The sequence below is a fragment of the Diorhabda sublineata genome, chromosome 8, assembly GCF_026230105.1.
Source record: "Diorhabda sublineata isolate icDioSubl1.1 chromosome 8, icDioSubl1.1, whole genome shotgun sequence".
NCBI lineage: Eukaryota > Metazoa > Arthropoda > Insecta > Coleoptera > Chrysomelidae > Diorhabda > Diorhabda sublineata.
The window spans coordinates 8,058,704-8,080,239 of NC_079481.1; the positions used below are offsets into that span (position 1 = coordinate 8,058,704).

The 21,536-nt window shown below is 39.7% G+C and overlaps 2 protein-coding genes across 6 annotated transcripts in view; one reads left to right on the plus strand and one right to left on the minus strand.

Moving 5' to 3' along the window:
* Positions 1-16,318, plus strand: part of LOC130447906 (calpain-9-like) — a 71,253-nt gene extending 54,935 nt beyond the window's left edge. For 4 of the 5 annotated variants that reach the window (XM_056784957.1, XM_056784958.1, XM_056784959.1 and 1 more), the window contains 5 exons: positions 58-133; positions 586-810; positions 888-1,083; positions 16,031-16,086; positions 16,159-16,318. In XM_056784957.1, coding sequence (XP_056640935.1) covers positions 58-133; positions 586-810; positions 888-1,083; positions 16,031-16,086; positions 16,159-16,185 — 580 coding nt within the window. In that variant the 3' untranslated portion in view covers positions 16,186-16,318. Of the gene's footprint in view, positions 1-57; positions 134-585; positions 833-887; positions 1,084-16,030; positions 16,087-16,158 lie in introns of those variants that run through there. The other variant, XM_056784961.1, reaches the window with a different exon arrangement.
* On the minus strand, positions 16,317-17,025 carry LOC130447907 (uncharacterized). The gene is made up of 4 exons (XM_056784962.1): positions 16,870-17,025; positions 16,718-16,819; positions 16,511-16,669; positions 16,317-16,453 (listed from the first exon to the last, which is right to left on the minus strand). The coding sequence occupies exons 1-4, from the start codon at positions 16,879-16,881 to the stop codon at positions 16,388-16,390; spliced, it is 339 nt and encodes a 112-aa protein (XP_056640940.1). The 5' UTR covers positions 16,882-17,025; the 3' UTR covers positions 16,317-16,387.
* Between the last annotated feature and the right edge of the window lie 4,511 nt (positions 17,026-21,536).

A 21,536-nucleotide genomic window follows, 5' to 3' on the forward strand; every position in this document is an offset into this window, starting at 1 on the left:
CTTCATATTTTGACCGTATTAAACATTTAAAATATTATTCTTATCAATATATTTCAGGGAAGTTAATGAAGATAATATGATTATCAGGAATATAGCTTCTGAATTTATGGACGAATCCAATTCTCCATTATCTGTAAGTTTTTTTTTTCTTTTTTAATGAACGTAGTTATGACTAAAAATGATCGTTCTAATATATAATTAATGTTAACAAGATAAGATTTATCGTATTATGTGATTTTTTACTTAATTTTAATTACTATGTAGCATTAATAGCGGGGAAAGTTGAAGTAATTATATGGAATGTTCGAAAACGTCGAGGAAACTAATCGTAGAAAAAGACAATGTCAGCTCTTACACATTAGTTCAAGCTAAAACGTTTTTCAACAGTCAAAACATCTTATTTAGCACCCAATGATTTTTTCTTTTACCCGCAGATCAAAAATAAATGTTTTTCTACACCTGAAGAAGCGATTCAAATCACACAATTTTGGAAAACAATTATGAATATTTGCACCCCTCGTACAAAACATATTTAACGATATTTCTTATTGTTGATATAGTGAATTTGTAGTCTATAATTTCTAGGGTGATGGAAAATCGATATTAAATAAACTTTTAATGAAATATCCCCCGGAAATAGATGCGAGTCAATTACAAAAAATCCTCAAATCTCATTGGAAATTATATCTATCGGAAAAACCGAGTTTGGAATTGTGTAAAAGTCTAATAATGTTGAGAGATTTCAATATCAGCGGTAAAATAAGTCTCATGGATATTCCGGTCTTAATGCACATGTTACAATATTGGAGAGTGAGTTTAAAAAAATATCTACGTAAACGAACTTGATTTTTATCATTAGAAAACATCCTGTTCATTTTATTTTTCAGTTGGCGTTCCAAAAATTTGAAAGGAGCCACAATTGCGGCAAAACTTTAAGTTATCACTTGAGAGCCTTACTCTGGGAAGCTGGATGTACAGTTAGTAACAAAGTATTAGAATGTTTAGTACTTCGATTTGCAAAAAATCGGATATTAACAGCAGAAAATTACATTATGGCATTAGTACGCTTACATTTATCTCATGGTACGTAAATAAAACAAATTTTCTAAACAAAAACTCATCTATTTTACTAAATTAAAACAATAATCATAATATTTATTTAAATTTCAAAATGTATATAACGCCCCTAGCGCAATCTTTCTTATATTATAACAAATAGTACAAAATCGAATATAGATACCTGTATTATAAAGCATAATTAAGAAGATTTCTTCACTTTAATTACCATTTTTGGATATTAAATGCTGCCATCTTTGAGATAGTGACACAAAAATAGATTTCTATATCATAAACCACGTGGATAAAACGTAGAATCCTATAATTACAGTTCTCGATTTTCAATGTGGGAAACGCCCGCCATCTTTGAGATAGTAGAACAAATAACTCGAAACAAAAAATAAATTTCTGTATTACATAATAAATGTAATGAATCACAGATCCCTTTATTATAATTATCATTATCGAAATGCGTACGCCATCATGGAAACACTAAGAAAAAGGCGTTTAAAATGTGCGTTGATACCGTTTAGTTACATGATGATGAATGATATAAATTAATTCAATTATGATAACATTAACTAAAAACCCATCTTTCATTCGTGTTAATTCTAGATGAACGGTTGCAATTATTGCCGGATCATATGGTAAAATTAAACTAAGTTAAGAACGGAGTTCTGATAACAGTTCCACCAGTGATTTTTATTATCTGTGATAAAATAACGGTTATTAATCGCCATCACTACTAAGTTTCGTTTTTATTTCATTTAGATGAAATATAATTAAGCCTATACCACACGAAGCGTCCAAAGCTTCCAACGTTGGACGCTGGTATGATTATACGAATTGCTTCCAACATTAAACATGGAAAGTCGGACACTTATTAAAGGTTTGATTTCTACCCGTTATATATGAACGTTGACGCAAACATTGGACGCTTCCTTTCAATGTTCGAACTCGAATGTTGGACGCATCGCGTAGTACCGGCTTAAGATTCCAGCCTTCGTCCAATATTTAGCCAACGTTGGAAGGTTAATGTTGATGCAAACATAAGACACATCGTTTAATAGCAACACCGCATCAGTCTTCCTTTCAATGTTGAGCCGTACGTTCGAACCCGAATGTTTGACGCATCGCGTAGTACCGGCTTAAGGTTCCAGCCTTCGTCCAATGTTTAGCCAACGTTGGAAGGTTAATGTTGACGCAAACATAAGACACATCGTTTAATAGCAACACCGCATCAGTCTTCCTTTCAATGTTGAGCCGTACGTTCGAACTCGAATGTTTGACGCATCGCGTAGTACCGGCTTAAGGTTCCAGTCTTCGTCCAATATTTAGCCAACGTTGGAAGGTTAATGTTGACGCAAACATTAGACACATCGTTTAATAGCAACACCGCATCAGTCTTCCTTTCAATGTTGAGCCGTACGTTCGATCTCGAATGTTTGACGCATCGCGTAGTACCGGCTTAAGGTTCCAGTCTTCGTCCAATATTTAGCCAACGTTGGAAGGTTAATGTTGACGCAAACATTAGACACATCGTTTAATAGCAACACCGCATCAGTCTTCCTTTCAATGTTGAGCCGGACGTTCGAACTCGAATGTTGGACGCATCGCGTAGTACGGGCTTAAGGTTCCAGTCTTCGTCCAATATTTAGCCAACGTTGGAAGGTTAATGTTGACGCAAACATTAGACACATCGTTTAATAGCAACACCGCATCAGTCTTCCTTTCAATGTTGAGCCGTACGTTCGAACTCGAATGTTTGACGCATCGCGTAGTACCGGCTTAAGGTTCCAGTCTTCGTCCAATATTTAGCCAACGTTGGAAGGTTAATGTTGACGCAAACATTAGAAACATCGTTTAATAGCAACACCGCATCAGTCTTCCTTTCAATGTTGAGCCGGACGTTCGAACTCGAATGTTGGACGCATCGCGTAGTACGGGCTTAAGGTTCCAGTCTTCGTCCAATATTTAGCCAACGTTGGAAGGTTAATGTTGACGCAAACATTAGACACATCGTTTAATAGCAACACCGCATCAGTCTTCCTTTCAATGTTGAGCCGTACGTTCGAACTCGAATGTTTGACGCATCGCGTAGTACCGGCTTAAGGTTCCAGTCTTCGTCCAATATTTAGCCAACGTTGGAAGGTTAATGTTGACGCAAACATTAGACACATCGTTTAATAGCAACACCGCATCAGTCTTCCCTTCAATGTTGAGCCGTACGTTCGAACTCGAATGTTTGACGCATCGCGTAGTACCGGCTTAAGGTTCCAGTCTTCGTCCAATATTTAGCCAACGTTGGAAGGTTAATGTTGACGCAAACATTAGAAATATCGTTTAATAGCAACACCGCATCAGTCTTCCTTTCAATGTTGAGCCGTACGTTCGAACTCGAATGTTTGACGCATCGCGTAGTACCGGCTTAAGGTTCCAGTCTTCGTCCAATATTTAGCCAACGTTGGAAGGTTAATGTTGACGCAAACATTAGACACATCGTTTAATAGCAACACCGCATCAGTCTTCCTTTCAATGTTGAGCCGTACGTTCGAACTCGAATGTTTGACGCATCGCGTAGTACCGGCTTAAGGTTCCAGTCTTCGTCCAATATTTAGCCAACGTTGGAAGGTTAATGTTGACGCAAACATTAGAAACATCGTTTAATAGCAACACCGCATCAGTCTTCCTTTCAATGTTGAGCCGTACGTTCGAACTCGAATGTTGGACGCATCGCGTAGTACGGGCTTAAGGTTCCAGTCTTCGTCCAATATTTAGCCAACGTTGGAAGGTTAATGTTGACGCAAACATTAGAAACATCGTTTAATAGCAACACCGCATCAGTCTTCCTTTCAATGTTGAGCCGGACGTTCGAACTCGAATGTTGGACGCATCGCGTAGTACGGGCTTAAGGTTCCAGTCTTCGTCCAATATTTAGCCAACGTTGGAAGGTTAATGTTGACGCAAACATTAGACACATCGTTTAATAGCAACACCGCATCAGTCTTCCTTTCAATGTTGAGCCGTACGTTCGAACTCGAATGTTTGACGCATCGCGTAGTACCGGCTTAAGGTTCCAGTCTTCGTCCAATATTTAGCCAACGTTGGAAGGTTAATGTTGACGCAAACATTAGACACATCGTTTAATAGCAACACCGCATCAGTCTTCCCTTCAATGTTGAGCCGTACGTTCGAACTCGAATGTTTGACGCATCGCGTAGTACCGGCTTAAGGTTCCAGTCTTCGTCCAATATTTAGCCAACGTTGGAAGGTTAATGTTGACGCAAACATTAGAAATATCGTTTAATAGCAACACCGCATCAGTCTTCCTTTCAATGTTGAGCCGTACGTTCGAACTCGAATGTTTGACGCATCGCGTAGTACCGGCTTAAGGTTCCAGTCTTCGTCCAATATTTAGCCAACGTTGGAAGGTTAATGTTGACGCAAACATTAGACACATCGTTTAATAGCAACACCGCATCAGTCTTCCTTTCAATGTTGAGCCGTACGTTCGATCTCGAATGTTTGACGCATCGCGTAGTACCGGCTTAAGGTTCCAGTCTTCGTCCAATATTTAGCCAACGTTGGAAGGTTAATGTTGACGCAAACATTAGACACATCGTTTAATAGCAACACCGCATCAGTCTTCCTTTCAATGTTGAGCCGTACGTTCGATCTCGAATGTTTGACGCATCGCGTAGTACCGGCTTAAGGTTCCAGTCTTCGTCCAATATTTAGCCAACGTTGGAAGGTTAATGTTGACGCAAACATTAGACACATCGTTTAATAGCAACACCGCATCAGTCTTCCTTTCAATGTTGAGCCGTACGTTCGATCTCGAATGTTTGACGCATCGCGTAGTACCGGCTTAAGGTTCCAGTCTTCGTCCAATATTTAGCCAACGTTGGAAGGTTAATGTTGACGCAAACATTAGACACATCGTTTAATAGCAACACCGCATCAGTCTTCCTTTCAATGTTGAGCCGTACGTTCGATCTCGAATGTTTGACGCATCGCGTAGTACCGGCTTAAGGTTCCAGTCTTCGTCCAATATTTAGCCAACGTTGGAAGGTTAATGTTGACGCAAACATTAGAAACATCGTTTAATAGCAACACCGCATCAGTCTTCCTTTCAATGTTGAGCCGTACGTTCGAACTCGAATGTTGGACGCATCGCGTAGTACGGGCTTAAGGTTCCAGTCTTCGTCCAATATTTAGCCAACGTTGGAAGGTTAATGTTGACGCAAACATTAGAAACATCGTTTAATAGCAACACCGCATCAGTCTTCCTTTCAATGTTGAGCCGGACGTTCGAACTCGAATGTTTGACGCATCGCGTAGTACCGGCTTAAGGTTCCAGTCTTCGTCCAATATTTAGCCAACGTTGGAAGGTTAATGTTGACGCAAACATTAGAAACATCGTTTAATAGCAACACCGCATCAGTCTTCCTTTCAATGTTGAGCCGGACGTTCGAACTCGAATGTTGGACGCATCGCGTAGTACGGGCTTAAGGTTCCAGTCTTCGTCCAATATTTAGCCAACGTTGGAAGGTTAATGTTGACGCAAACATTAGACACATCGTTTAATAGCAACACCGCATCAGTCTTCCTTTCAATGTTGAGCCGTACGTTCGAACTCGAATGTTTGACGCATCGCGTAGTACCGGCTTAAGGTTCCAGTCTTCGTCCAATATTTAGCCAACGTTGGAAGGTTAATGTTGACGCAAACATTAGAAACATCGTTTAATAGCAACACCGCATCAGTCTTCCTTTCAATGTTGAGCCGGACGTTCGAACTCGAATGTTTGACGCATCGCGTAGTACCGGCTTAAGGTTCCAGTCTTCGTCCAATATTTAGCCAACGTTGGAAGGTTAATGTTGACGCAAACATTAGAAACATCGTTTAATAGCAACACCGCATCAGTCTTCCTTTCAATGTTGAGCCGTACGTTCGAACTCGAATGTTGGACGCATCGCGTAGTACCGGCTTAAGGTTCCAGTCTTCGTCCAATATTCAGCCAACGTTGGAAGGTTAATGTTGACGCAAACATTAGAAACATCGTTTAATAGCAACACCGCATCAGTCTTCCTTTCAATGTTGAGCCGTACGTTCGAACTCGAATGTTTGACGCATCGCGTAGTACTGGCTTAAGGTTCCAGTCTTCGTCCAATATTTAGCCAACGTTGGAAGGTTAATGTTGACGCAAACATTAGAAACATCGTTTAATAGCAACACCGCATCAGTCTTCCTTTCAATGTTGAGCCGGACGTTCGAACTCGAATGTTGGACGCATCGCGTAGTACGGGCTTAAGGTTCCAGTCTTCGTCCAATATTTAGCCAACGTTGGAAGGTTAATGTTGACGCAAACATTAGACACATCGTTTAATAGCAACACCGCATCAGTCTTCCTTTCAATGTTGAGCCGTACGTTCGATCTCGAATGTTTGACGCATCGCGTAGTACCGGCTTAAGGTTCCAGTCTTCGTCCAATATTTAGCCAACGTTGGAAGGTTAATGTTGACGCAAACATTAGAAACATCGTTTAATAGCAACACCGCATCAGTCTTCCTTTCAATGTTGAGCCGTACGTTCGAACTCGAATGTTGGACGCATCGCGTAGTACGGGCTTAAGGTTCCAGTCTTCGTCCAATATTTAGCCAACGTTGGAAGGTTAATGTTGACGCAAACATTAGAAACATCGTTTAATAGCAACACCGCATCAGTCTTCCTTTCAATGTTGAGCCGGACGTTCGAACTCGAATGTTTGACGCATCGCGTAGTACCGGCTTAAGGTTCCAGTCTTCGTCCAATATTTAGCCAACGTTGGAAGGTTAATGTTGACGCAAACATTAGAAACATCGTTTAATAGCAACACCGCATCAGTCTTCCTTTCAATGTTGAGCCGGACGTTCGAACTCGAATGTTGGACGCATCGCGTAGTACGGGCTTAAGGTTCCAGTCTTCGTCCAATATTTAGCCAACGTTGGAAGGTTAATGTTGACGCAAACATTAGACACATCGTTTAATAGCAACACCGCATCAGTCTTCCTTTCAATGTTGAGCCGTACGTTCGAACTCGAATGTTTGACGCATCGCGTAGTACCGGCTTAAGGTTCCAGTCTTCGTCCAATATTTAGCCAACGTTGGAAGGTTAATGTTGACGCAAACATTAGAAACATCGTTTAATAGCAACACCGCATCAGTCTTCCTTTCAATGTTGAGCCGTACGTTCGAACTCGAATGTTGGACGCATCGCGTAGTACGGGCTTAAGGTTCCAGTCTTCGTCCAATATTTAGCCAACGTTGGAAGGTTAATGTTGACGCAAACATTAGAAACATCGTTTAATAGCAACACCGCATCAGTCTTCCTTTCAATGTTGAGCCGGACGTTCGAACTCGAATGTTTGACGCATCGCGTAGTACCGGCTTAAGGTTCCAGTCTTCGTCCAATATTTAGCCAACGTTGGAAGGTTAATGTTGACGCAAACATTAGAAACATCGTTTAATAGCAACACCGCATCAGTCTTCCTTTCAATGTTGAGCCGGACGTTCGAACTCGAATGTTGGACGCATCGCGTAGTACGGGCTTAAGGTTCCAGTCTTCGTCCAATATTTAGCCAACGTTGGAAGGTTAATGTTGACGCAAACATTAGACACATCGTTTAATAGCAACACCGCATCAGTCTTCCTTTCAATGTTGAGCCGTACGTTCGAACTCGAATGTTTGACGCATCGCGTAGTACCGGCTTAAGGTTCCAGTCTTCGTCCAATATTTAGCCAACGTTGGAAGGTTAATGTTGACGCAAACATTAGAAACATCGTTTAATAGCAACACCGCATCAGTCTTCCTTTCAATGTTGAGCCGGACGTTCGAACTCGAATGTTTGACGCATCGCGTAGTACCGGCTTAAGGTTCCAGTCTTCGTCCAATATTTAGCCAACGTTGGAAGGTTAATGTTGACGCAAACATTAGAAACATCGTTTAATAGCAACACCGCATCAGTCTTCCTTTCAATGTTGAGCCGTACGTTCGAACTCGAATGTTGGACGCATCGCGTAGTACCGGCTTAAGGTTCCAGTCTTCGTCCAATATTCAGCCAACGTTGGAAGGTTAATGTTGACGCAAACATTAGAAACATCGTTTAATAGCAACACCGCATCAGTCTTCCTTTCAATGTTGAGCCGTACGTTCGAACTCGAATGTTTGACGCATCGCGTAGTACCGGCTTAAGGTTCCAGTCTTCGTCCAATATTTAGCCAACGTTGGAAGGTTAATGTTGACGCAAACATTAGAAACATCGTTTAATAGCAACACCGCATCAGTCTTCCTTTCAATGTTGAGCCGGACGTTCGAACTCGAATGTTGGACGCATCGCGTAGTACGGGCTTAAGGTTCCAGTCTTCGTCCAATATTTAGCCAACGTTGGAAGGTTAATGTTGACGCAAACATTAGACACATCGTTTAATAGCAACACCGCATCAGTCTTCCTTTCAATGTTGAGCCGTACGTTCGATCTCGAATGTTTGACGCATCGCGTAGTACCGGCTTAAGGTTCCAGTCTTCGTCCAATATTTAGCCAACGTTGGAAGGTTAATGTTGACGCAAACATTAGAAACATCGTTTAATAGCAACACCGCATCAGTCTTCCTTTCAATGTTGAGCCGTACGTTCGAACTCGAATGTTGGACGCATCGCGTAGTACGGGCTTAAGGTTCCAGTCTTCGTCCAATATTTAGCCAACGTTGGAAGGTTAATGTTGACGCAAACATTAGAAACATCGTTTAATAGCAACACCGCATCAGTCTTCCTTTCAATGTTGAGCCGGACGTTCGAACTCGAATGTTTGACGCATCGCGTAGTACCGGCTTAAGGTTCCAGTCTTCGTCCAATATTTAGCCAACGTTGGAAGGTTAATGTTGACGCAAACATTAGAAACATCGTTTAATAGCAACACCGCATCAGTCTTCCTTTCAATGTTGAGCCGGACGTTCGAACTCGAATGTTGGACGCATCGCGTAGTACGGGCTTAAGGTTCCAGTCTTCGTCCAATATTTAGCCAACGTTGGAAGGTTAATGTTGACGCAAACATTAGACACATCGTTTAATAGCAACACCGCATCAGTCTTCCTTTCAATGTTGAGCCGTACGTTCGAACTCGAATGTTTGACGCATCGCGTAGTACCGGCTTAAGGTTCCAGTCTTCGTCCAATATTTAGCCAACGTTGGAAGGTTAATGTTGACGCAAACATTAGAAACATCGTTTAATAGCAACACCGCATCAGTCTTCCTTTCAATGTTGAGCCGGACGTTCGAACTCGAATGTTTGACGCATCGCGTAGTACCGGCTTAAGGTTCCAGTCTTCGTCCAATATTTAGCCAACGTTGGAAGGTTAATGTTGACGCAAACATTAGAAACATCGTTTAATAGCAACACCGCATCAGTCTTCCTTTCAATGTTGAGCCGTACGTTCGAACTCGAATGTTGGACGCATCGCGTAGTACCGGCTTAAGGTTCCAGTCTTCGTCCAATATTCAGCCAACGTTGGAAGGTTAATGTTGACGCAAACATTAGAAACATCGTTTAATAGCAACACCGCATCAGTCTTCCTTTCAATGTTGAGCCGTACGTTCGAACTCGAATGTTTGACGCATCGCGTAGTACCGGCTTAAGGTTCCAGTCTTCGTCCAATATTTAGCCAACGTTGGAAGGTTAATGTTGACGCAAACATTAGAAACATCGTTTAATAGCAACACCGCATCAGTCTTCCTTTCAATGTTGAGCCGGACGTTCGAACTCGAATGTTGGACGCATCGCGTAGTACGGGCTTAAGGTTCCAGTCTTCGTCCAATATTTAGCCAACGTTGGAAGGTTAATGTTGACGCAAACATTAGACACATCGTTTAATAGCAACACCGCATCAGTCTTCCTTTCAATGTTGAGCCGTACGTTCGAACTCGAATGTTTGACGCATCGCGTAGTACCGGCTTAAGGTTCCAGTCTTCGTCCAATATTTAGCCAACGTTGGAAGGTTAATGTTGACGCAAACATTAGACACATCGTTTAATAGCAACACCGCATCAGTCTTCCCTTCAATGTTGAGCCGTACGTTCGAACTCGAATGTTTGACGCATCGCGTAGTACCGGCTTAAGGTTCCAGTCTTCGTCCAATATTTAGCCAACGTTGGAAGGTTAATGTTGACGCAAACATTAGAAACATCGTTTAATAGCAACACCGCATCAGTCTTCCTTTCAATGTTGAGCCGTACGTTCGAACTCGAATGTTGGACGCATCGCGTAGTACGGGCTTAAGGTTCCAGTCTTCGTCCAATATTTAGCCAACGTTGGAAGGTTAATGTTGACGCAAACATTAGAAACATCGTTTAATAGCAACACCGCATCAGTCTTCCTTTCAATGTTGAGCCGGACGTTCGAACTCGAATGTTTGACGCATCGCGTAGTACGGGCTTAAGGTTCCAGTCTTCGTCCAATATTTAGCCAACGTTGGAAGGTTAATGTTGACGCAAACATTAGACACATCGTTTAATAGCAACACCGCATCAGTCTTCCTTTCAATGTTGAGCCGTACGTTCGAACTCGAATGTTTGACGCATCGCGTAGTACCGGCTTAAGGTTCCAGTCTTCGTCCAATATTTAGCCAACGTTGGAAGGTTAATGTTGACGCAAACATTAGACACATCGTTTAATAGCAACACCGCATCAGTCTTCCTTTCAATGTTGAGCCGTACGTTCGAACTCGAATGTTTGACGCATCGCGTAGTACCGGCTTAAGGTTCCAGTCTTCGTCCAATATTTAGCCAACGTTGGAAGGTTAATGTTGACGCAAACATTAGAAACATCGTTTAATAGCAACACCGCATCAGTCTTCCTTTCAATGTTGAGCCGTACGTTCGAACTCGAATGTTGGACGCATCGCGTAGTACGGGCTTAAGGTTCCAGTCTTCGTCCAATATTTAGCCAACGTTGGAAGGTTAATGTTGACGCAAACATTAGAAACATCGTTTAATAGCAACACCGCATCAGTCTTCCTTTCAATGTTGAGCCGGACGTTCGAACTCGAATGTTGGACGCATCGCGTAGTACGGGCTTAAGGTTCCAGTCTTCGTCCAATATTTAGCCAACGTTGGAAGGTTAATGTTGACGCAAACATTAGACACATCGTTTAATAGCAACACCGCATCAGTCTTCCTTTCAATGTTGAGCCGTACGTTCGAACTCGAATGTTTGACGCATCGCGTAGTACCGGCTTAAGGTTCCAGTCTTCGTCCAATATTTAGCCAACGTTGGAAGGTTAATGTTGACGCAAACATTAGACACATCGTTTAATAGCAACACCGCATCAGTCTTCCCTTCAATGTTGAGCCGTACGTTCGAACTCGAATGTTTGACGCATCGCGTAGTACCGGCTTAAGGTTCCAGTCTTCGTCCAATATTTAGCCAACGTTGGAAGGTTAATGTTGACGCAAACATTAGAAATATCGTTTAATAGCAACACCGCATCAGTCTTCCTTTCAATGTTGAGCCGTACGTTCGAACTCGAATGTTTGACGCATCGCGTAGTACCGGCTTAAGGTTCCAGTCTTCGTCCAATATTTAGCCAACGTTGGAAGGTTAATGTTGACGCAAACATTAGACACATCGTTTAATAGCAACACCGCATCAGTCTTCCTTTCAATGTTGAGCCGTACGTTCGAACTCGAATGTTTGACGCATCGCGTAGTACCGGCTTAAAGTTCCAGTCTTCGTCCAATATTTAGCCAACGTTGGAAGGTTAATGTTGACGCAAACATTAGAAACATCGTTTAATAGCAACACCGCATCAGTCTTCCTTTCAATGTTGAGCCGTACGTTCGAACTCGAATGTTTGACGCATCGCGTAGTACCGGCTTAAGGTTCCAGTCTTCGTCCAATATTTAGCCAACGTTGGAAGGTTAATGTTGACGCAAACATTAGAAACATCGTTTAATAGCAACACCGCATCAGTCTTCCTTTCAATGTTGAGCCGGACGTTCGAACTCGAATGTTGGACGCATCGCGTAGTACGGGCTTAAGGTTCCAGTCTTCGTCCAATATTTAGCCAACGTTGGAAGGTTAATGTTGACGCAAACATTAGAAACATCGTTTAATAGCAACACCGCATCAGTCTTCCTTTCAATGTTGAGCCGGACGTTCGAACTCGAATGTTGGACGCATCGCGTAGTACGGGCTTAAGGTTCCAGTCTTCGTCCAATATTTAGCCAACGTTGGAAGGTTAATGTTGACGCAAACATTAGACACATCGTTTAATAGCAACACCGCATCAGTCTTCCTTTCAATGTTGAGCCGTACGTTCGAACTCGAATGTTTGACGCATCGCGTAGTACCGGCTTAAGGTTCCAGTCTTCGTCCAATATTTAGCCAACGTTGGAAGGTTAATGTTGACGCAAACATTAGAAACATCGTTTAATAGCAACACCGCATCAGTCTTCCTTTCAATGTTGAGCCGGACGTTCGAACTCGAATGTTGGACGCATCGCGTAGTACGGGCTTAAGGTTCCAGTCTTCGTCCAATATTTAGCCAACGTTGGAAGGTTAATGTTGACGCAAACATTAGAAATATCGTTTAATAGCAACACCGCATCAGTCTTCCTTTCAATGTTGAGCCGTACGTTCGAACTCGAATGTTTGACGCATCGCGTAGTACCGGCTTAAGGTTCCAGTCTTCGTCCAATATTTAGCCAACGTTGGAAGGTTAATGTTGACGCAAACATTAGACACATCGTTTAATAGCAACACCGCATCAGTCTTCCTTTCAATGTTGAGCCGTACGTTCGAACTCGAATGTTTGACGCATCGCGTAGTACCGGCTTAAGGTTCCAGTCTTCGTCCAATATTTAGCCAACGTTGGAAGGTTAATGTTGACGCAAACATTAGAAACATCGTTTAATAGCAACACCGCATCAGTCTTCCTTTCAATGTTGAGCCGTACGTTCGAACTCGAATGTTTGACGCATCGCGTAGTACCGGCTTAAGGTTCCAGTCTTCGTCCAATATTTAGCCAACGTTGGAAGGTTAATGTTGACGCAAACATTAGAAACATCGTTTAATAGCAACACCGCATCAGTCTTCCTTTCAATGTTGAGCCGGACGTTCGAACTCGAATGTTGGACGCATCGCGTAGTACGGGCTTAAGGTTCCAGTCTTCGTCCAATATTTAGCCAACGTTGGAAGGTTAATGTTGACGCAAACATTAGAAACATCGTTTAATAGCAACACCGCATCAGTCTTCCTTTCAATGTTGAGCCGGACGTTCGAACTCGAATGTTGGACGCATCGCGTAGTACGGGCTTAAGGTTCCAGTCTTCGTCCAATATTTAGCCAACGTTGGAAGGTTAATGTTGACGCAAACATTAGACACATCGTTTAATAGCAACACCGCATCAGTCTTCCTTTCAATGTTGAGCCGTACGTTCGAACTCGAATGTTTGACGCATCGCGTAGTACCGGCTTAAGGTTCCAGTCTTCGTCCAATATTTAGCCAACGTTGGAAGGTTAATGTTGACGCAAACATTAGAAACATCGTTTAATAGCAACACCGCATCAGTCTTCCTTTCAATGTTGAGCCGGACGTTCGAACTCGAATGTTGGACGCATCGCGTAGTACGGGCTTAAGGTTCCAGTCTTCGTCCAATATTTAGCCAACGTTGGAAGGTTAATGTTGACGCAAACATTAGAAACATCGTTTAATAGCAACACCGCATCAGTCTTCCTTTCAATGTTGAGCCGGACGTTCGAACTCGAATGTTGGACGCATCGCGTAGTACGGGCTTAAGGTTCCAGTCTTCGTCCAATATTTAGCCAACGTTGGAAGGTTAATGTTGACGCAAACATTAGACACATCGTTTAATAGCAACACCGCATCAGTCTTCCTTTCAATGTTGAGCCGTACGTTCGAACTCGAATGTTTGACGCATCGCGTAGTACCGGCTTAAGGTTCCAGTCTTCGTCCAATATTTAGCCAACGTTGGAAGGTTAATGTTGACGCAAACATTAGAAACATCGTTTAATAGCAACACCGCATCAGTCTTCCTTTCAATGTTGAGCCGGACGTTCGAACTCGAATGTTTGACGCATCGCGTAGTACCGGCTTAAGGTTCCAGTCTTCGTCCAATATTTAGCCAACGTTGGAAGGTTAATGTTGACGCAAACATTAGAAACATCGTTTAATAGCAACACCGCATCAGTCTTCCTTTCAATGTTGAGCCGTACGTTCGAACTCGAATGTTTGACGCATCGCGTAGTACCGGCTTAAGGTTCCAGTCTTCGTCCAATATTTAGCCAACGTTGGAAGGTTAATGTTGACGCAAACATTAGAAACATCGTTTAATAGCAACACCGCATCAGTCTTCCTTTCAATGTTGAGCCGTACGTTCGAACTCGAATGTTTGACGCATCGCGTAGTACCGGCTTAAGGTTCCAGTCTTCGTCCAATATTTAGCCAACGTTGGAAGGTTAATGTTGACGCAAACATTAGAAACATCGTTTAATAGCAACACCGCATCAGTCTTCCTTTCAATGTTGAGCCGGACGTTCGAACTCGAATGTTGGACGCATCGCGTAGTACCGGCTTAAGGTTCCAGTCTTCGTCCAATATTTAGCCAACGTTGGAAGGTTAATGTTGACGCAAACATTAGACACATCGTTTAATAGCAACACCGCATCAGTCTTCCTTTCAATGTTGAGCCGGACGTTCGAACTCGAATGTTTGACGCATCGCGTAGTACCGGCTTAAGGTTCCAGTCTTCGTCCAATATTTAGCCAACGTTGGAAGGTTAATGTTGACGCAAACATTAGACACATCGTTTAATAGCAACACCGCATCAGTCTTCCCTTCAATGTTGAGCCGTACGTTCGAACTCGAATGTTTGACGCATCGCGTAGTACCGGCTTAAGGTTCCAGTCTTCGTCCAATATTTAGCCAACGTTGGAAGGTTAATGTTGACGCAAACATTAGAAATATCGTTTAATAGCAACACCGCATCAGTCTTCCTTTCAATGTTGAGCCGTACGTTCGAACTCGAATGTTTGACGCATCGCGTAGTACCGGCTTAAGGTTCCAGTCTTCGTCCAATATTTAGCCAACGTTGGAAGGTTAATGTTGACGCAAACATTAGACACATCGTTTAATAGCAACACCGCATCAGTCTTCCTTTCAATGTTGAGCCGTACGTTCGAACTCGAATGTTTGACGCATCGCGTAGTACCGGCTTAAGGTTCCAGTCTTCGTCCAATATTTAGCCAACGTTGGAAGGTTAATGTTGACGCAAACATTAGACACATCGTTTAATAGCAACACCGCATCAGTCTTCCCTTCAATGTTGAGCCGTACGTTCGAACTCGAATGTTTGACGCATCGCGTAGTACCGGCTTAAGGTTCCAGTCTTCGTCCAATATTTAGCCAACGTTGGAAGGTTAATGTTGACGCAAACATTAGAAATATCGTTTAATAGCAACACCGCATCAGTCTTCCTTTCAATGTTGAGCCGTACGTTCGAACTCGAATGTTTGACGCATCGCGTAGTACCGGCTTAAGGTTCCAGTCTTCGTCCAATATTTAGCCAACGTTGGAAGGTTAATGTTGACGCAAACATTAGAAATATCGTTTAATAGCAACACCGCATCAGTCTTCCTTTCAATGTTGAGCCGTACGTTCGAACTCGAATGTTTGACGCATCGCGTAGTACCGGCTTAAGGTTCCAGTCTTCGTCCAATATTTAGCCAACGTTGGAAGGTTAATGTTGACGCAAACATTAGACACATCGTTTAATAGCAACACCGCATCAGTCTTCCTTTCAATGTTGAGCCGTACGTTCGATCTCGAATGTTGGACGTATCGTGTAGTACCGGCTTTATAGTTTATACGCGAATAATTTTTAGGTTTTTTGTTTAAATAGGTTTTTATTTTACATTTTAGAGAGATACCACAATTTGGATACCAAAATGAAAATGAATCCGATTTCGTTAGAAGAAGTAAGTTTCAATATTTGTCATTGATAATTAAATATTATTTGAATAAATATTTTTATTTTTTTGGTATTTCAGATGATACTTATGACCATCTATTCATGAGAAAGGACGAAAAAAAACAGAAAAATAAGCTACCTGAGTTTAAAAGAACCAAAGAAATATTGTAAATAAATATTTAATTGTTGATTTGTATATTCTTGTAAATGAGATTTATTATTAAAAGTTATATTCTTGGTTTGATTTATTTATTTGTAAATCTGTGACTGTGCGATTAGAATAAATGTGTTTAAGTACGTGCGAGATCTTATTTAGCTTCTCGTCCATTTAAAAAATCCAAAAACGTGTAGAATGAGAAAGTAGTGCGCATTATCTGAAACAGATTAAATAATATTTAAAAGAAATCGAATCGAATAGTACAAATACCCACCTTGATGAAAGTATCATTGGAAAGAGTGACAAGTCCCATCGCTGTAAATTCAATAGGTCTTTCAGCCATGCGAATAAATTGAACCAAATCTTTTTTAACTTTCAAAGATTGACAATTATACCACGGTAATGAATAAATAGAAGTAGAAATTCTGTCGCTCTGAAATTATTAAATGTTTCTACTGCATTATATGTTGATTTGAGTTACCTTTGTTGTAACAGTTGTTGAAAACCAGCAAGGGAGTAATATCAAAAGAAATACAAGAACTAAGGAGGATATATGAATAGGTAGCTCCATAAAATTTTCTGTCTGGAAATAATCATTCTTATTAATCAATAAAAATTGATTAAACTCCTTACCATAGAAATCATTAGTAGTCTTAGACATAGTCCCAAACTTATACAGATTATTTCAATGAAAAATATTTCGCTAAAGACTTTTTCGGATAAAGAAAAAAGACTGAAATCAAAAAAGAATTTTAGCAAATCAATTTCGCAAATATACGTAACTTTTTATTGTACTGTGGTACTTCTTCTTCTTGTAGGAATTGACTGTTGCAAAAACTGATGTGGCTGCAACGTTAATAAAATTATGAGAAAAAAAAATCGAATCAAGACGCCCGCAGTCATAAATCACTACCAAAAATTCTGCGACTTCCATTCTGTCGCTGATTTTAGCATCTCAAAGCTTCTACGTCTCTATTCGCTTCTACTTCCTAAACAAATCGAAATTACTGGTTTTCTATGGTGTCGAGTCCAGTATCAATCCATTACAGCAAATAATTCAATTTGACATGTTCTCCAAACGAGAAAATTTTGATTATTTTGGAGTGTACTCCACAGAAACCTCCTTCGGTCATACAGTAACCATCTACATCACATTATAATAGAGATTGTCCCACTAACAATCATCAAAATAGTTTTGGCCAAATAAATCCTAGTCTAGGTAGCAAACGAAACTATTTCATACTCCGATACAAGTATGAAACATCGTTGAAGCTGTTATGGTTTTTATTGGACCTCTATTGCCTAAACAGATCGAAATTACTGGTTTTCTATGGTGTCGAGTCCAGTATCAATCCATTACAGCAAATAATTCAATTTGGCATGTTCTCCAAACGTGAAAATTTTGATTATTTTGGAGTGTACTCTACAGAAATCTCCTTCGGTCATCTTGTAACCATCTGCATCACATTATAATAGAGATTGTCCCACTAACAAACATCAAAATAGTTTTGGGCAAATAAATCCTAGTCTAAGTAACAAACGAAACTATTTCATACTCCGGTACAAGTATGAAACATCGTTGAAGGTGTTATGGCTTATATTGGACCTCTATTGCCTGAACAGATCGAAATTACTGGTTTTCTATGGTGTCGAGTCCAGTATCAATCCATTACAGCAAATAATTCAATTTGGCATGTTCTCCAAACGTGAAAATTTTGATTATTTTGGAGTGTACTCTACAGAAACCTCCTTCGGTCATCTTGTAACCATCTGCATCACATTATAATAGAGATTGTCCCACTAACAATCATCAAAATAGTTTTGGCCAAATAAATCCTAGTTTAAGTAACAAACGAAACTATTTCATACTCCGATACAAGTATAAAACATCGTTGAAGGTGTTATGGCTTTTATTGGACCTCTATTGCCTAAACAAATCGAAATTACTGGTTTTCTATGGTGTCGAGTCCAGTATCAATCCATTACAGTAAATAATTCAATTTGGCATGTTCTCCAAACGAGAAAATTTTGATTATTTTGGAGTGTACTCTACAGAAACCTCCTTCGGTCATCTTGTAACCATCTGCATCACATTATAATAGAGATTGCCCCACTATCAAACATCAAAATAGTTTTGGGCAAATAAATCCTAGTTTAAGTAACAAACGAAACTATTTCATACTCCGATACAAGTATAAAACATCGTTGAAGGTGTTATGGCTTTTATTGGACCTCTATTGCCTAAACAAATCGAAATTACTGGTTTTCTATGGTGTCGAGTCCAGTATCAATCCATTACAGCAAATAATTCAATTTGGCATGTTCTCCAAACGTGAAAATTTTGATTATTTTGGAGTGTACTCTACAGAAACCTCCTTCGGTCATCTTGTAACCATCTGCATCACATTATAATAGAGATTGTCCCACTAACAATCATCAAAATAGTTTTGGCCAAATAAATCCTAGTCTAAGTAACAAACGAAACTATTTTATACTCCGATACAAGTATAAAACATCGTTGAAGGTGTTATGACTTTTATTGGACCTCTATTGCCTAAACAAATCGAAATTACTGGTTTTCTATGGTGTCGAGTCCAGTATCAATCCATTACAGTAAATAATTCAATTTGGAATGTTCTCCAAACGAGAAAATTTTGATTATTTTGGAGTGTACTCCACAGAAACCTACTTCGGTCATCTTGTAACCATCTGCATCACATTATAATAGAGATTGTCCTATTAACAATCATCAAAATAGTTTTGGGCAAATAAATCCTTGTCTAGGTAGCAAACGAAACTATTTCATACTCCGATACAAGTATAAAACATCGTTGAAGGTATTATAGCTTTTATTGGACCTCTATTGCCTAAACAGATCGAAATTACTGGTTTTCTATGGTGTCGAGTCCAGTATCAATAAAATCCAACTCGGTTAGTGTTTTCAATGAAACGCCCACTCAAACCATTCACTAACCTCCTTCAAAAGTAACTTTTTCTTTTATGCAACACTGCGTGAAGGTCTTCTGTAGACTCGTCCTCTTTTATATCTACCATGAAGGTTGTTAAATCTGCTTTCGTCCGAGAACTGATCCTCGTTGTTCGTCAGTCCGATTAATATATTGGGCAAACAGCAGTTGGCTCAAATTTAGATGCCTTAAGTCTTATACTGACTGTTCAGCCACTCCTGTCCATTTTCAGGTAGAATTCTTATTATTCTTATAATTATGGTGGATCAGTTAGATAACCTTGATAAACCAATGATAAAAAGGGATCATTATTGGACTTTTTTTGTTAATATGTCAACACTGTGTGTATCAGTACAGTTTTCCTTGATGGAAGTATCTACATTACCTTGTTAAGTTCTCGTAGCGTTGTACCAATTCTTTTAATAAAATTTCATCTAATTGTTTCACTTGGGACAAATATTTACAATACAAATCACACTGCATCCCTATAAATATGAACACCCCCGAACAAATTAGTTGAAAATAAATGTACGTGGTAGCTATATATGTCAAAGATGTAATATTATAAAAACACATAATTTCTTTGGCGGGGGATGATAAATTTGGAAACCTAAAACATTTTGAAATTAGTTTAGTTATAGTTATATCCTAGTTTTTGTAATGGAAACTGTTTATTATCCAATTTAATTTTTCGTATGATATATTATGATATTATGATATATTGAGATAGTAAATGGGATAAAATTTGTTAATACATATTTGAGATGGATCAAATTTCAGCGTCGCCCATTTTAGTACAATCTTTTTCCTTTTTGCGTGCATAGAAATCGGCCAGCTGTAAACTTTTCATTTTTACTATATATTTTTGGAGTTTACTCCTTAAGAATCGATTTGCATATATAAGGGGCCCGGTATGAGAAAAATGTGAGGAGTAAAATCTATCGATGAATGACCTCGTTACGTTTTTGGTGCGCACCCTATGATGCGCAACTTTCTAATTTGTCAGTGACAACATACTTATACTGCTGTCATTGTGAAGTTTTAATTTTTATCATTGTGTTCCGCTAAAGTGAACTGAAAGTATTTTCAAATAACTATGGCAGAAAGAGGTGTAGATGATATTGCCGGAACATCTAACAAACACGTGGTTGCAAGGTACGCGTTATAATTCATGTATTATATGTATGAGCGTGTGCAATTTGTATTTATTAAATATTTTAATAATTATCGATGTAGTTCATGTAAATATATATTTGAAAACAACACATAAAATTAGATAATCAACCCAATATGAATTATCGAGCGCATCCACATAAAATAGAAAATTTCTAACCTAACCAAAAACTAATTTTTTTGTCGATGTCTATAAATTCTTCCACGTTATTATGATTTATATTATAAATAATTTTTAAATATTAACAACTGTAGTCAATAATTCAATAATATTATCAGAAAAATCGACAATATTTTTTCATTATAATAATGTTTTTATATAATTTTCTTTCGAAAAGTTATTTTTTAGCTTATTTAAATAATTTTCATGTACTATTTATTATTGTATGTAAAAGATTTAGTGACTTAATTATCTTTTTGTAACCATTTTTGTTAATTATTAAGATAATATTATATTTTAAATAAAAAATTAATTATAATAATTTAAAAAAAATGTTTATAAAAACCTTTTTTTATCAATTTTCTTAAAGTCGGTTAAATTTTTTATAATTACGCATTTATAAATTTTCTAATTTTTTTTTATACTTTTTGACTAGGAAAAAATCTAAATCTCCAAAAACTCCAGCCGAGAGACAGCGAGCTTACAGATCGAAAAAAAAAATTAATGAAGGAAGCCCAAAATATTCTGGCAATCAACCAATATTTTTTAAGTTGAATAAACTCTTTTTGCGTCTGGTAAGACTATCGAACTTAAGGAATAAACTCCAGTCGTGCGTCGGAGCTGACACACATAATTTTTTTTTAATTATTCATCAAATCAAAAAAATAAATATGCTGTTTGAAAGACATTCTAACAAGCTTCAATTTACCATCAAGGTTTATTGTTTATATGCGTTAAAGACGAAACTGGATCCTTTCATAGGCGATTTTTTGTGATGACCGCTTGATTGTGTCAACAATATTAAAAAATCGTAACCTCAACGCCGTTCGTGGGCAACGAGGTGCTGGGAGTGACTATTATTCAGTGGACAGTAAGATGAAGACAACGGGAAAAGAACTTAACCCCTAAAACATCTGCGATTGGTCAAAAACTTACTCCAGCTCATCGGATATATGATTTAGGAAATGACCCCTCTGCAAGTTGGATCATTTTTTAGTGTA

Bases quoted from the DNA above. Each gene is read 5' to 3' on its own strand.
- LOC130447907 (XM_056784962.1), bottom strand. The intron at 16,670-16,717 runs GTAACTCAAATC...TAATAATTTCAG, and splicing joins CAACAACTGTTACAACAAAG to AGCGACAGAATTTCTACTTC. The intron at 16,454-16,510 runs GTGGGTATTTGT...AATCTGTTTCAG, and splicing joins CCAATGATACTTTCATCAAG to ATAATGCGCACTACTTTCTC.